At 40.5% G+C, this 15,964-nt stretch overlaps 1 protein-coding gene across 1 annotated transcript in view; it reads right to left on the reverse strand.

Moving 5' to 3' along the window:
• LOC118231145 (tenascin-X-like) overlaps positions 1-15,964 on the reverse strand; it is a 47,221-nt gene that overhangs the window by 3,852 nt on the left and 27,405 nt on the right. Inside the window, exons 41-72 of the mRNA XM_035424696.1 lie at positions 15,542-15,657; positions 15,013-15,166; positions 14,582-14,697; positions 14,058-14,211; positions 13,422-13,537; positions 13,147-13,300; positions 11,673-11,788; positions 11,330-11,483; positions 10,818-10,933; positions 10,528-10,681; positions 10,244-10,359; positions 9,937-10,090; positions 9,559-9,674; positions 8,905-9,058; positions 8,543-8,658; positions 8,273-8,426; positions 7,989-8,104; positions 6,649-6,802; positions 6,282-6,397; positions 6,012-6,165; positions 5,728-5,843; positions 5,386-5,539; positions 4,999-5,117; positions 4,711-4,864; positions 4,185-4,300; positions 3,607-3,760; positions 2,913-3,197; positions 1,350-2,738; positions 881-1,003; positions 583-726; positions 325-444; positions 25-174 (exon numbers count right to left, since the gene is read on the reverse strand). Coding sequence (XP_035280587.1) covers positions 25-174; positions 325-444; positions 583-726; positions 881-1,003; positions 1,350-2,738; positions 2,913-3,197; positions 3,607-3,760; positions 4,185-4,300; positions 4,711-4,864; positions 4,999-5,117; positions 5,386-5,539; positions 5,728-5,843; positions 6,012-6,165; positions 6,282-6,397; positions 6,649-6,802; positions 7,989-8,104; positions 8,273-8,426; positions 8,543-8,658; positions 8,905-9,058; positions 9,559-9,674; positions 9,937-10,090; positions 10,244-10,359; positions 10,528-10,681; positions 10,818-10,933; positions 11,330-11,483; positions 11,673-11,788; positions 13,147-13,300; positions 13,422-13,537; positions 14,058-14,211; positions 14,582-14,697; positions 15,013-15,166; positions 15,542-15,657 — 5,724 coding nt within the window. The remainder of the gene's footprint in view (positions 1-24; positions 175-324; positions 445-582; positions 727-880; positions 1,004-1,349; positions 2,739-2,912; positions 3,198-3,606; positions 3,761-4,184; positions 4,301-4,710; positions 4,865-4,998; positions 5,118-5,385; positions 5,540-5,727; positions 5,844-6,011; positions 6,166-6,281; positions 6,398-6,648; positions 6,803-7,988; positions 8,105-8,272; positions 8,427-8,542; positions 8,659-8,904; positions 9,059-9,558; positions 9,675-9,936; positions 10,091-10,243; positions 10,360-10,527; positions 10,682-10,817; positions 10,934-11,329; positions 11,484-11,672; positions 11,789-13,146; positions 13,301-13,421; positions 13,538-14,057; positions 14,212-14,581; positions 14,698-15,012; positions 15,167-15,541; positions 15,658-15,964) is intronic.

Consider the following 15,964-nt stretch of genomic DNA (forward strand, 5'->3'; position numbering starts at 1 on the left):
ATGTGTGTGTGTGTGAGGACTAACCTCCAGCCGTGGTAAAGGTGGTGGTGGTCCCAGTGCTTTGCAGGCTATCTAGTTGACTGGTGACTGTGACAGTATAGACCGTCCCACTAAGGAGACCCTTCAGCTGATGCTCAGCATTATTGCCTGAGACCTTGACCGTTATATCTGGCACTGAGGAAGAGAGAGACAGATAATGATATCAGTATCTGTTATACATAAAGTATGAATAAATAAAAAAAAGAAACTGACAGGCCAATAACAGCCCTCTGCACTGATACCCTTGACTAATGTAAACACACAAAAGAGAGAGGTGGCACTCACCCTTTTCAGACCCAAAAATGATGATGTACCGATCAACTTTTGCCATGGCAGGTTTCCACACCAACAGTGCCTTGGTGTCAGTGACATTGACAGCCTGGAGGCCCGTGGGTGGGTCAGGGACTGGGATTGGGAGATAAAACCAGTGAGTGACAGAAAGAGAGAAAGAAAAAAGCAAGAAACTGATAGGGTGGTGGTGACAACAGCTATCTGTATCTTGTATCATTGAAATAACAAAAAAAAAGTACATCAGTCTTTTACCTGTGATGACAAGGCCCTTGACTGGGTCACTCTCCTTCAAGCCCAGCACAGAAACCACACTGACCTCATAGGATGAGCCAGGAGACAGCTGAGAGAGAGTCACACTGGAATGGTTTGTATCAGCTGACACAGAGATAGACTCCCCTGTAGAGAAATATATACTCAACATGCAAAATAACATGATTTGGACAGAATTGCAATTAATTGGACTCCTGAGGACTGTGCAAAAACATACAAAAAGCATATCCCTAAGAGAAGAAAGAACAAATTTGGAGCGTAGTTACACCACCAGTCTCACCGTCTTCGGTATTGGTGTAGGTGACCTTAAAGCCAGTAATGGGGCCTTTTGGTTTTGCCCAGGACACAGAGAGAGAAGAGTCTGTCACATTGCTAAACAACAGTTCAGAGGGAGATTCTGGACCTGGCAGAGAGGTTGGAAGGTGAAGACAGAAATGGAAAAAACCAGTATCATCAGTCACAAGGACACAAACACTGCACCAGGAACTCACAGGAAAAGTACATTCAATATTTATGCCTGAACAGTTTTTAAACTGCATTAGTATAAACAAAACCAAGATCTTGTAAAAACGACTTTGGTTCCTGGTGAAAAGTGTTTGGAAACACCTTGTCTAGTACTTTAAATTACAATTACTTATTCCATCGACAAATATTTAAAACATTCAAATCCTCAAACACAGCCTTGATTATAAATTACTTATTGCACTGTTACTGGGGGGTATAAGTGAAAATGCAGAGTTTAGAGGTACCTGTGGTGATGGTAACATGGTGGATTTTGGATTGCAGTCCTGAACTCATCCCAAACAGCGTCAGGGAGTAACGAGTATGAGGCTGAAGGTTCCGGAAGGTTAGGGATCGTGCATTTCCTGGAATAACCTGTGATACTTTCTTATTGTTCTTGGAACTGGTGCTGTCGTGGGATTTAGTAGGGAACTGATGTGTATGGTTACCCCCACCACTCTTTCCATAGCTGTAAGTTATGTTCCTTTGGACAGTACTTTGAGCACTGTCCTCTTTTGTCCGCATTTCACTTCTTTCTTCTTCCTCTTCCTCTGTGTTCTCTTCTTCCCCCTTCTCATCACCACTCCCTAGAGCATACTCCCTTCTGGTCACCACAAAACTTTGGAACATTCCTTGTGGGACTTCCCAAATTATAATGAACCCCCTGGAGGTTATGTTTCGTACTTCAACAGAATATAGGGTTGAACCCATATTTCTGGTTCTGCTGCTTGTTATGTTGGTTTGGGGTATATCCGTTTTGAAAGTGTTTTTGTGGTGAGTTGAAGGTTTTATCATTGCTTTGACGCCGGTTTGACTTGAGGTGTCCTTATGACCAATTTTACCATGAATATGTCTTGTTTGACTGCTACTATAAAATGGAGCACTGGAGCTTATCTTAGTGGCCCTGTCTATCTGAACAGCACTAAGGCTGCTCTGTACTCCCTGAGTACCCTTTCTGATTATACTACTGTCATTTTTTAGTCTAACCATGTGATTACCTCCAGTCTCAAGCTCTCTGTCTTCTGACTGGGCTTGCATAAGTTGGCCTATTGCTATCTTGTGTGAAAACTCTGTCTTGGTGACATTTGCCATTTGGGACACTTGCTTAGCATTGTTCTCCTTGTCTTTCTCTGAAATGGTTTGGTTAGCTTTTGTGGTGGATTTTATCCCAGGCGTCTTCAGATCAGGCTTGGAAAGTACTTTTGAATGGTGTTTGGAGTCAAGTCTGGAATCAGGCCGAGTGACTTTGCTCCACTCCTCTGGGCCTCTAGTCGCATCTTGTTTCAGCAGAGTCTGACTCGTTACTTTCCTCCGCCCTTGAGCAGTCACCCCAGTTCCTCCACCTGCACTTGCTGTTCTGAGTGTTACTGCTTCAGACCCAAGCACAGTTTTTTCAATCCTGTGTGTGGTTGTGACATCTGTTTTCTTGTATGTGTCTTGCTTTGTTTTACTGCTATGGTCCCCTGTCCTTGATCTCTTTTCATTGTCCTTTTTTTTCACTTCCTCATTTTTAACAAATAATGTTTTGTGCAGTGTGGTCTTGTTAGTTTTCTTTTCAGTGATGATATCGCCCTCTGGTTGCAGCTTTGTTATCACAGTTTCCACAATCATCTTGTTAAATACATTTTTGCTATTGCCTAAGGATATGAGAGAGCCAAATTTTAGAGACATGTTTAAATATGAACATTTTTCTAAGGCCCAGTAAGGGATATAGCATTGGATAGCTATTTGATTAAATCCTAGACAGGCTAACTACATCGCCCTCACTGAAAACAAGAAAATGCCACAGAAATATCATCCAAAAGCCTTACCAGGTACAGCCTGTATTCTGATTGGTTGGCTTTGACTTCTTCCCTTCCGTGCTATCAGAGTGATGTAATACAAACGCCCCTCCTCCAAGCCATCAATATTGGCCGCATCTGTATCAGGGGGTAGAGTTGTTTCCTGGCCTTCATTTTTTCTATCCTTTGTCTCTGTCAAACTGGGTGAGATGGAGAGGTGGTAACTGTCAATATCTCCCATTGGTGACTCCCATTGGACAAGTACAGATGTTTGAGTTGTCTTTAAAATATGAAGATTCCTTGGACCAGAGATGTCTGAAAAGAAAAAAGGGATATAATGTAAATTCAAATGTGAAAAATCTGAGAAATAATACTAATTCAAGGAACAATTTCATTTCAATATGGTAAGGTAGAGTAAGAAGCTGAGGTTGAGGTGGGACAATTTTTCACATTTTATCTTTAAATTTTAAGGATTTGTTCAAGGCTCCATGTCACAATATGTAAGTATGTAAATATGTCAGGTCTAGTTCATTTCTAGGGCGATGGCCCACACAGCCTTTAGTGGACCACAATGCTATGCTGGCACAGAGTCACACTCCAATGTATAGAATCTGCAGAAAAACTGATAACATTTATCTAACAAATATTCAGCAAGATGCCTGTGGATATAATAGAGGCAGAAATGACTACCAGACCCATGAATCCAGTTTAATCACAGACTCACCAGTAGTGAACTCAGTGATACTCTCCGGCCCCATCTTCCCATCTCTCTCCCCTCTGATTGACACTTTGTACTTTTGACCAGCAGCCAATCCAGTCTGAGTGACTCTGGTAAGCCTGCCTCCCACTTTGTGTGTTATTGCTTCATCTCCCTCCTTCTGTGATAGAAATTAGAAAAGCACAGTACATTGATAGCCTCATACTGAAAGCAAAATTGTCTTGACAGCTATCAACCTAGACCGACCTCTGACTATGTAAGACCAAAATGTCATAGCAATACTAATTAGGACAAATTAGGAAAAACAACAAAATGCAGCAATGCATTTCAGCTTTTTATAGAAGTATCTGTGAGGTAAATCTAAAACGTAACAGATAACAAAGCTCACAATCACAAATAAACAATGCGTTGGCCCTCATAAGCAGGTGCTGCAATAACAAAGTCTGAGAGAATTCTGTGCAGCGATGATAGCACACTGACAGAACTTCCAGTGTGCACTGTTCTCTAAAAAATGATTTTTTAAAAACTGTACCAAAGAGAGTAACATTTATCTTCTAGTGACACTGTGGTTATGGAAGAATTACCTGGCTTTTGAAAGTGATGTGGTAGGCGCTGTACTGGACAGAAGGTTGGGTCCAGAACAGAGTGACAGAAGAGTCAGTTATATCTCTGCTCCGAAGATGAACAGAACCAGATGGAGCTGAGTGAAGAGAAGTGATTTTTTAAAATAAAAAAATAGGTATAATTTCATCTTATGCTTGCTATTATGTTAATTGCTTCAATATTTACATGGACGGCGGTATGTTAAGATGACCTTCCATTGGTCTTCAGAATGAAAAAATTATTCAAAGCTTTGAGTTGCTAATTATAGAGGGGCTACAATTCAGTTCTAGCAAAATTGTATGCTTGTAGCCAGCACAACTTTTAGTGGAATACAGTGCTGTCCCAGGATCATGTTTGGGTTCCCTACCCCTACTGTATACAATCTGCTGTAGGTCCCTGATAAAAACAAATGAGTAAATTATTTAACATAAGTACAAGAAATTCATTTAATGTGTTACACTCAAAATGGCTACCAGACCCATGAGCCCAGTTTCCCCACAGACTCACCAGTCGTGAACTCAGTGGTGCTCTCTGGTCCCATCTTCCCATCTCTCTCCCCTCTGATTGACACCTTGTACTTCTGACCAGCAGCCAGTCCAGTCTGAGTGAAGTTGGTGATTCTTCTTCCAACTTTCGCTGATATAATTTTATCATCCTCTCCCTGTACAAACAAAAAAACACAACAACAAAAAAGTTAACACGCCTCATCATTGACAAAAAAAAAGATTTTTGAAAAATTACGATTACGAAAGCAAATAATTCCTCTAGGAGAAATCTATCTGGAATAGGCTTCACCTTGTTTTTGAAAGTGATGTGGTAGGTGCTGTACTGGACAGAAGGTTGGGTCCAGAACAGAGTGACAGATGAGTCTGTTATGTCTCTGCTCCGAAGATGGACAGAGCCAGAGGGAGCTGCTTGGGGAAAAATGCAGATTACACACGTTATATACAAGGCAAAAAATGTTTTTGACTGATATGACTAGTTGCAAAAATGTTATGTTAACATACTGATGCATGCATGCCCAGGGGTAGTATGCTGTACAAACTACGTTTTGGGTCTAACTGAATACATGACCAAAAGATGCGAAATGTCTACACAGAAACAGTTCTGCAGGATCTCCGTGGAAGCAACAGAGCCAAAATGGTTGTCAGACTCATGACTCCACTATTATCACAGACTCACCAGTAGTAAACTCAGTGGTGCTCTCTGGTCCCATCTTCCCATCTCTCTTCCCTCTGATTGACACCTTGTACTTCTGACCAGCAGCCAATCCAGTTTGAGTGAAGCTGGTGAGCCTCCCTTCTACTTTGGCTTGAATCATTTTATCTCCCTCTCTCTGTGTTTAACAGAAACAGGTGATGCAAGATTTTGTATAGGTCCTCACTTACAGAAATGGACTAACCAAACTATTGTAAAATCAAAAATCCAGTCAGAAAAATTAACTGGAACTGATCTTATATTTTACACAAGCACAATATCTTAAGCTTGGATCACTCAGGGACATTGAAGCTGTGGAGACTTTACCTGGCTTTTGAAAGTGATGTGGTAGGTGCTGTACTGGACAGAAGGTTGGGTCCAGAACAGAGTGACAGATGAGTCTGTTGCATCTCTTGTCTGGAGATATATGGAGCCAGAGGGAACTGTGTGGAGATGAACAGGATATGTACATTTTATGGAGGTCAACCAAGACTGACCACAGCCTATAGCCTGTGCAATTAAAGGCATTTCATGTGTACATATATGTACTGTATTAAGAGAAGTAGAGGGACGTATAAAAGTGAGAACACAATGTAAATGAATAGGCTCACCAGTTGTGAACTCAATGTTGTTCTCTGGTCCCATCTTCCCATCTCTCTCTCCTCTGATTGATACCTTGTACTTCTGACCAGCAGCCAATCCAGTCTGAGTGAAGCTGAGGGCCCTTCCGCCAACTTTAGCTGTTATCATTTTCTCTCTCTCTCTCTGTGCATACAAGAAAACACAACAACAAAAAGGATGAAGTGCCAAAATTGATTTAAAAAATAGATTAGGAAAGCAAATAATTCCTCTGAAAGAAATGTATCTGAAATAGGCTTTACCTGACTTTTAAAAGTGATGTGGTATGTGCTGTACTGGACAGAAGGTTGGGTCCAGAAAAGAGTGACAGAAGAGTCTGTTATATCTTTGCTCCTAAAATGGACCGAGCCTGAGAGAGCTGGTTGAAGAAAAATGAGGGTAATGCCATTTATATAAAAAGATAAAAACCATTATTGACTGATGAGATGTTACAGAAATGTTTGGTTCACACATATATGCATATAAGCCCAGGGGATCTGATGACAAATAAGACAAAAAGTTGCTATATATATATATATATATACTGACACAGACCAGCAGGATATGTGGGAAAGCAACAGAACCAAAATAGCAGCCAGACTCATGACACCAGTGTTATCACACACTCACCAGTCATGAACTCAGTGGTGCTCTCTGGTCCCATCTTCCCATCTCTCTCTCCTCTGATTGATACCTTATACTTCTGACCAGCAGCCAGTCCAGTCTGACTGAAGCTGGTGAGCCTCCCTCCAACTTTTGTTGTTAGTATTTTATCTCCCACTTTCTGTATAGAGGAAACAGACTGAAAAGGTATGTACTTCTTCACTGACAAAAAAGATACAAAAACAAAACAAAACACAAAAAAAAACAAACAAAAAAAAATAATAATAAGTTGATTGGGCTATTCTAAATGCAAAACTGGACTCACAGCCACTATGCAAGATCACAATTGCACAGACAAGCTAAATTGGTGAAGACAAAATTAATAGTGCTAAAATAAAACAAAACACAGATTCCTGCATTTCCTGTCTCTGGTTATTTATATATCTGTTATATATATATATAAAAAGGTATAGATCATAAAATAGAAAAATGACAGAAAACTACAATACATTTGCCCTGAAATGTCGGTGGTAGCAAGATCTGAGACACAGTTCTGCCACAGGATGATGACACACCAACTGACTGAGCTTCCAGTAAGTGTTGGTCTATAAAAATTGTATTCAAGCATATGAAATTGTTTGGATATCCCAGTGACACCAAGTGTGTGGAGACTTTACCTGGCTTTTGAAAGTGATGTGGTAGGTGCTGTACAGGACAGAAGGTTGGGTCCAGAATAGTATGACAGAAGAGTCTGTTATATGTCTGCTCCAGAGATGGACAGTGCCAGAGGGAGCTGAGTTGGAGAAATATGTGGGTCATGGATTTTATATACTAGGCTAAAACACATTATTAACTGATATAAGAAGTTACAGAAATGTTGTGAAGACATTTATGCACATATGCCCAGTGTATTATCCTGTACAAACTCTGCTTTAGGTCTGATTGAAAATATAATGCTAAATATCAACACAGAAGCAGTCCAGCAGGATCCCTGTGGAAGCAACAGAGCCAAAATGCCTTCCAGGCCCATGACCCCAGTTTCTCCATAGACTCACCAGTTGTGAACTCAGTGGTGCTCTCTGGCCCCATCTTCCCATCTCTCTCTCCTCTGATTGACACCTTGTACTTCTGACCAGCAGCCAATCCAGTTTGAGTGAAGCTGGTGAACCTCCCTTCTATTTCGGCTTGAATCAGTTTATCTCCCTCTCTCTGCGTTTAACAGAAATAGGTGATGCAAGGACTTACAGAACTATTATAACATTAAAAATCTTGTCAGAAAAATTAACCAGAATTGATCTTATATTTTACACAAGCACAATATCATGAGCTTGGATCACTCAGGGACATTGAAGCTGTGGAGCCTTTACCTGGCTTTTGAAAGTGATGTGGTAGGTGCTGTACTGGACAGAAGGCTGGGTCCAGAACAGAGTGACAGAAGAGTTTGTTGCATCTCTTGTCTGGAGATATATGGAGCCAGAGGGAGCTGTGTGGAGATGAACAGGAAATGTACATTTTATGGAGGTCAAAAAAGACTGACCACAGCCTATAGCCTGTGCAATTACAGGCATTTCATGTGTACATATATGTACAGTATTAAGAGAAGTAGAGGGACGTATAAAAGTGAAAACACAATGTAAATGAATAGGCTCACCAGTTGTGAACTCAATGTTGTTCTCTGGTCCCATCTTCCCATCTCTCTCTCCTCTGATTGATACCTTATACTTCTGACCAGCAACCAATCCAGTCTGAGTGAAGCTGAGGGCCCTTCCGCCAACTTTAGCTGTTATCATTTTCTCTCTCTCTCTCTGTGCATGCAAGAAAACACAAAAACAAAAAGGATGAAGTGCCAAAATTGATTTAAAAAATAGATTAGGAAAGCAAATAATTCCTCTGAAAGAAATGTATCTGAAATAGGCTTTACCTGACTTTTAAAAGTGATGTGGTATGTGCTGTACTGGACAGAAGGTTGGGTCCAGAAAAGAGTGACAGAAGAGTCTGTTATATCTTTGCTCCTAAAATGGACCGAGCCTGAGAGAGCTGGTTGAAGAAAAATGAGGGTAATGCCATTTATATAAAAAGATAAAAACCATTATTGACTGATATGAGATGTTACAGAAATGTTTGGTTCACACATATATGCACATAAGCCCAGGGGATCTGATGACAAATAAGACAAAAAGTTGCAATATATATATATATATACTGACACCGACCAGCAGGTGTGAAAGCAACAGAACCAAAATAGCAGCCAGACTCATGACACCAGTGTTATCACAGACTCACCAGTTGTGAACTCAGTGGTGCTCTCTGGTCCCATCTTCCCATCTCTCTCTCCTCTGATTGATACCTTATACTTCTGACCAGCAGCCAATCCAGTCTGAATGAAGCTGTTCAGCCTCCCTCCAACTTTTGTTGTTAGTATTTTATCTCCCACTTTCTGTGTATAAAAGAAACAGACTGAAAATGTATGTACTTCTTCACTGACAAAAAAAGATACAAAAACATAACAAAACACAAAAAAAAAACAAACATAAAAAACAAATAAGTTGATTGGGCCATTCTAAATGCAAAACTGGACTCACAGCCACTATGCAAGACCACAATTGCACAGACGAGCTAAATTGGTGAATACAAAATGAATAGCGCTAAAATAAAACAAAACACAGATTCCTGCATTTCCTGTCTCTGGTTATTTATATATCTGTTATATATATATATCTAAAAAAGGCATAGATCATAAAATAGAAAAATGACAGAAAACCACAATGCATTTGCCCTGAAATATAGGTGGTAGCAAGGTCTGAGACACAGTTCTGCCACAGGATGATGACCCACCAACTGACTGAGCTTCCAGTAAGTGTTGGTCTATAAAAATTGTATTCAAGCATATGAAATTGTTTGGATATCCCAGTGACACCAAGTGTGTGGAGACTTTACCTGGCTTTTGAAAGTGATGTGGTAGGTGCTGTACAGGACAGAAGGTTGGGTCCAGAATAGTATGACAGAAGAGTCTGTTATATCTCTGCTCCGGAGATGGACAGTGCCAGAGGGAGCTGAGTTGGAAAAATATGTGGGTCATGGATTTTATATACTAGGCTAAAACACATTATTAACTGATATAAGAAGTTACAGAAATGTTGTGAAGACATTTATGCACATATGCCCAGTGTATTATCCTGTACAAACTCTGCTTTAGGTCTGATTGAAAATATAATGCTAAATATCAACACAGAAGCAGTCCAGCAGGATCTCTGTGGAAGCAAAAGAGCCAAAATGCCTTCCAGGCCCATGACCCCAGTTTCTCCATAGACTCACCAGTTCTGAACTCAGTTGTGCTCTCTGGTCCCATCTTCCCATCTCTCTCCCCTCTGATTGACACCTTGTACTTCTGACTGGCAGCCAATCCAGTTTGAGTGAAGCTGGTGAGCCTCCCTTCTATTTCAACTTGAATCGTTTTATCTCCCTCTCTCTGCGTTTAACAGAAATAGGTGATGCAAGGACTTACAGAACTATTATAACATTAAAAATCTTGTCAGAAAAATTAACCAGAATTGATCTTTTACACAAGCATAATATCTTAAGTTTGGATCACTCAGGGACATTGAAGCTGTGGAGACTTTACCTGGCTTTTGAAAGTGATGTGGTAGGTGCTGTACTGGACAGAAGGCTGGGTCCAGAACAGAGTGAGAGAAGAGTCCGTTGCATCTCTTGTCTGGAGATATATGGAGCCAGAGGGAACTGTGTGGAGATGAACAGGAAATGTACATTTTATGGAGTTCAACAAAGACTGACCACAGCCTATAGACTGTGCAATTACAGGCATTTCATGTTTACATATATGTACAGTATTAAGAGAAGTAGAGGGACGTATAAAAGTGAAAACACAATGTAAATGTATAGGCTCACCAGTTGTGAACTCAATGTTGTTCTCTGGTCCCATCTTCCCGTCTCTCTCTCCTCTGATTGATACCTTGTACTTCTGACCAGCAGCCAATCCAGTCTGAGTGAAGCTGAGGGCTCTTCCGCTAACTTTAGCTGTTATCATTTTATCTCCCTCTCTCTGTGCAAACAGGAAAACACAACAGCAAAAAGGTTAATGTGCTTTTTCACTGGCATAAAAGAAGATTTGATTTTTAAAAATTGATTATGAAAGCAAATAATTCCTTGAAGAGAAATGTATCTGAAATAGGCTTTACCTGACTTTTGAAAGTGACGTGGTAGTTGCTGTACTGGACAGAAGGTTGGGTCCAGGAAAGAGTGACAGAAGAGTCTGTTAAATCTCTGCTCCGAAGATGGACAGAACCAGATGGTGCTGGGTGGAGAAAAAAATTATATAAAGATGGCGAAAAGAGGAAGTTTCAAATTTAATATACCCCTTTGGTGTCATGCTTATTAGTCCATTAAACCCCCCTGACCAGAAGTTGAATTAGCAGGGGTGATGTGGGTGTGGCACACCCATATAAGCAGCCAAGAGGGCCCCCTGACTACCCAAACTACCCTGACTATATGTCTGATAGCCAGTGCCTCATCATGCCTTGCACCCATATGTATGACTGGAAAGCTCTGGTCATGTCCCTGACAGAAGGGATGACCAAACAAGGAGAACATTTTGCAGATTTGCAGAGAATTATTTGAGTAATATCCCTCTTAATGCAATGAGGCAAAAATGGCGATGAGACCCATAAACCCAATTTCCTCACAAACTCACCAGCTGTAAACTCAGTGGTGCTCTCTGGTCCCATCTTCCCATCTCTCTCCCCTCTGATTGACACCTTGTACTTCTGACCAGCAGCCAATCCAGTCTGAGTGAAGCTGGTGAGCCTCCCTTCTATTTTGGCCTGAATAATTTTTTCTCCCTCTCTCTGTATTTAAGAAGGAAGAAGTCATGAACAACTTTGTGCACATCCTAACTGAGATAAGAACAGAAAGCAGACTGGCAGAACTATTGTAAATACTGTCAGAAACAGTAACGTGAACAGACTTTAATTTTACAAGAGCACAATTTCATGAGCTTGACTCACTCAGTGACAGTGAAGGTGAGGGGGCTTTACCTGGCTCTTGAAAGTGATGTGGTAGGTTCTGTACTGGACAGAAGGCTGGGTCCAGAACAGTGTGACAGATGAGTCTGTTGTATCTCTGGTCTGGAAATAGATGAAGCCATACGGAGCTTGGGGGAAATAAATGGGGATTGTATATTTTATGTCAGTTAACAAAGGCTGGCCACAGTACGTAGCATGTGCAGTCATATGCATTTCATGTTTACATATTTGCATACAAAGAGAGTGTAACAATGTAACTATACACAGGAACGTTTGTGGCCTCTGGCTTCCCAACCACAGGACTGACCCTCTGCTGAGTTCACTATTAACCCTCCTATTATGTTCAAATTAACTAACAACTTTCATGTTTGGGGTCAATTTGCAGGGGAATAAATACTCTACTTAATGAATTAGGTATCATCTTAGGGTAAGGAACACTCCCTTTCAGGAAGAATGGGGTGCCCGCTTTAACATGGTTAAACATTAAAGCAGTAATTAGTGATTGTTTATCCATGTTTTATTGGCCGCTCCAATACCACAACCCAATCAAATGTTTGTGCACCCAAAATAATGCACCAATCACGTTACATTGATCACACGTGGGATCCCGTCTCGTCAGTGACTTTTTGGCATTAAAACTCACTGAAAACAACTGGGCTGCAAGGGTTAAGACGCCTGTCTACCAGACCAGATGCCACAAAGCAAATCGCCAGACTTCGCTGTGCGCCCCGAAGCACTTCGTCTGACCAACAAGCAGTGGGCCTGCTACAGTCCGCGAAATAAACCAAGCTGGTTTATTTTCCTCCGACAGCTATCATCAGGAACAAGTATACTTTAACCCCCATATCTCCCTTGTGGACGAACCCAAGTGGAAGATTTGTGCACACCCAAAGTCATCTTGCCTGGAACCTGTCGTGACTCTGATTTCAAAAAATAACTTTCTCAAAAGTGCACTCACATCTGAAGTAGCCTTGGACCAGCTGACAACCTGACTTGTCACCCATTTTATTGTTGTTAAGTATTGAAACCGTTCTTGTATATCTCGATGTAGGCTATATAAAACGCATGTTATACAGCCTACACTGACATCAAACCATGGGATAGCATAAAACATGTAACATCTGATTCGGCCATTTTACTATATATATATATATCCTTTAATTCCAAACTATAATCGTGTCTGGTATTTCATTAAGTTGGGCTATACAGATGTACAGAATTCGAACTGGTCGTTGAAATCAATTCTGATTAAACCTGACCAAACCTCACTACAAATGGTACAGGGACATAGAACACAACTTAATTGTACAGTGTCATCATGTTATAAGTGTCTGCTTGCACATATATTACTACAATATGCAAAAAATAAAATAAATATAGCAAGGAATCTAAGCAGGATCACGGTGGGTGTAATCAAGTTAAAATGACTACAAGACCCACAAATCCAGTTTCCAGGCCCATGACCCCAGTTTCTCCATAGACTCACCAGTTGTGAACTCAGTGGTGCTCTCTGGTCCCATCTTCCCATCTCTCTCTCCTCTGATTGACACCTTGTACTTCTGACCAGCAGCCAATCCAGTCTGAGTGAAGCTGGTGAGCCTCCCTCCTATTTTGACTTGAATCATTTTATCTTCCTCTCTCTATGAAAACAGGAAAAGACAACAAAATGGTTAATGAACCTCTTTCCTGGCAAAAAATAAAATAAATTTGGAAATTTATTATGAAAGTAAATAATTCCTATAAGAGAGATTAATTTTTTACCTGGCTTTTGAAAGTGATGTGGTAGGTGCTGTACTGGACAGAAGGCTGAGTCCAGAAAAGATATACAGAAGAGTCTGTTATGTCTCTGCTCCGAAGGTTGACAGAGCCAGAGGGAGCTGCATTGAGAAAATTGGCAATTACACATTTTATGTAGGCTAAAAACACATGAACACATGGAAATGTATGAAGCCACAGGTATGACAGATTGAGAGATAGAAAAGTTTAAGAACAATGCACAAGCCCAGTGGTATCATGCTGTACACTGTGCTATAGGACTTTGGTTAAAAATATTACCAAGCTATGCAAAAATTTTGGCAATGAATCTATTTTTAAGAAGCGTTAAAAAATATTGGATGATAACAAGAATAGGCCTGTACGCCTGATTTAGTCACATCTTTTCCAATAGTTAACACAACAACATACAACACCCCAGGAAATCTGTATGACCTGGCAAGATGGGCCATGCCTTGGCAGCACTGGGAAAAACAGGTGTATTTGATATCAGTGTAGAATTGGACCTTGAAATGCACCAGGTTTGTGCTCCTGCATGGAATATCACAGTTCAAAGGGATCTCTGTTGTGGAAAAACCCAAAATGGCCATGAGAGCCATAAAACCAGTATTTTGACTAACTCACCAGTCGTGAACTCAGTGGTGCTCTCTGGTCCCATCTTCCCATCTCTCTCTCCTCTGATTGACACCTTGTACTTCTGACCTGCAGCCAATCCAGTCTGAGTGAAGCTGGAGAGCCTTCCTCCAACATTGGCTTGAATTGTTCCACCTCCATCTCTCTGTCCACCCAAAAAAGATAAACAGATTGAAAGTCACATTCTAAATTAAAATCTGTCATGACTGCAATGTTAAATTGGACAAAACTGACATTCCAAAAAAAACCGTTTTACTCAGGGGATACATATGGTACCTACTGTGAATACATTGGTTGTGTAAACGCAAAAGAATCTACTGTACATCAACAGATTCCACCTTGTACCATCTGTTGCCAATTAAAGTTTGCGACAGTTTTAAATTGTGATGATGAGTAGAGTGCTAAACTGAACAGTCATTGGAATAAATGAGTTCTGTACAACTGAACAAGTATTTTAAAGGGTGTGCAATTCTTTAAAATCTCACAATGATGCATAGTATACAAAGGCATTTTACCAGGCTTGTGAAAGTGATGTGGTAGGTGCTGTACTGGACAGAGGGCTGGGTCCAGAATAGAGTGACAGACGAGTCTGTTATATCTTTGCTCCTAAGATGAACAGACCCTGAGGGAGCTGTGTGGAGAAAATGTGGATTATACAACTTATCTCAGCTAAATAAACATCACCATCATTTTGTTTTTCGGTTATAGACATTTTACATAAACACAATTAATTGAAATCATGCAAAAATAGAGTTGCAGGTAAAGGGAGAAGTTTAAACGCAATGTTCGTGTCCAAAGGTTTCATGGTACTATTGGCCAAAGTTAAACATGATGACGAGGTTCTGGCCAATAAATCTGCACAAAATCCATCCAGAAGGCTTCATGAGTAAGCAACAACGCTGAAATTGCTACCAAACCCATGCCCCCATTTTTTGCACACACTCACCAGTCGTGAACTCAGTGGTGCTCTCTGGTCCCATCTTCCCATCTCTCTCTCCTCTGATTGACACCTTGTACTTCTGACCAGAAGCCAATCCAGTCTGAGTGAAGCTGAGGGCCCTTCCTACTACATTGGCTTGAATTGTTCCACCTCCATCTCTCTGTCCACCCCAGAAAAAAGATAAACAGATTGAAAGTCACATTCTAAATGAAAATCTGTCCTGATCGCAATGTTGAATTAGACTAAGCTGACATTCTAAAAAAAATTGTTTTACTCAGGGGATACATATGATACTGACAATGAATATATTGGTTGTGTAAAAGCAAAATAACCTACTGTACATCAACTGAATCCACCGTGTACTCTCTGTTGGCTATTTAAGTCTGGGATAGTTTTATATTGCGATGATTAATATGCTGGTACGCTCTGAACAGTTATTGGAATACATGAGTTCTGTTCACCTGCACAAGTATATTAAAGGGTGTGCAATTCTTTAAAACCTTGCAGTAATGCAGAGTATACAAAGGCATTTTACCAGGCTTGTGAAAGTGATGTGGTAGGTGCTGTAATGGACAGAGGGCTGGGTCCAGAAAAGAGTGACAGACGAGTTTGTTATATCTCTGCTCCTAAGATGGACAGAGCCTGAGGGAGCTGTGTGGAGAAAATGGGGATTATACAACTTATCTCAGCTAAATAAATATAACCATCATTTTGCATGTTCCGTTATAGACATTTTACATGAACATATTTAATTGAAATCACGCAAATATAGAGTTGGAGGTACAGGGAGCAATTTAAATGCAATATACATGTTCATGGATTTCATGGTACTATTAGTCAAAGTTAAACATGATGACCAAGTTATGGTCAAAAATCTGCACAAAATCTATCCAGAAGGCTTCATGAGTAAGCAGCAATAATGAAATTGCTATCAAACCCATGACCTCACTATTTTCAC

Source organism: Anguilla anguilla, chromosome 1 (genome assembly GCF_013347855.1).
Source record: "Anguilla anguilla isolate fAngAng1 chromosome 1, fAngAng1.pri, whole genome shotgun sequence".
Lineage (NCBI taxonomy): Eukaryota > Metazoa > Chordata > Actinopteri > Anguilliformes > Anguillidae > Anguilla > Anguilla anguilla.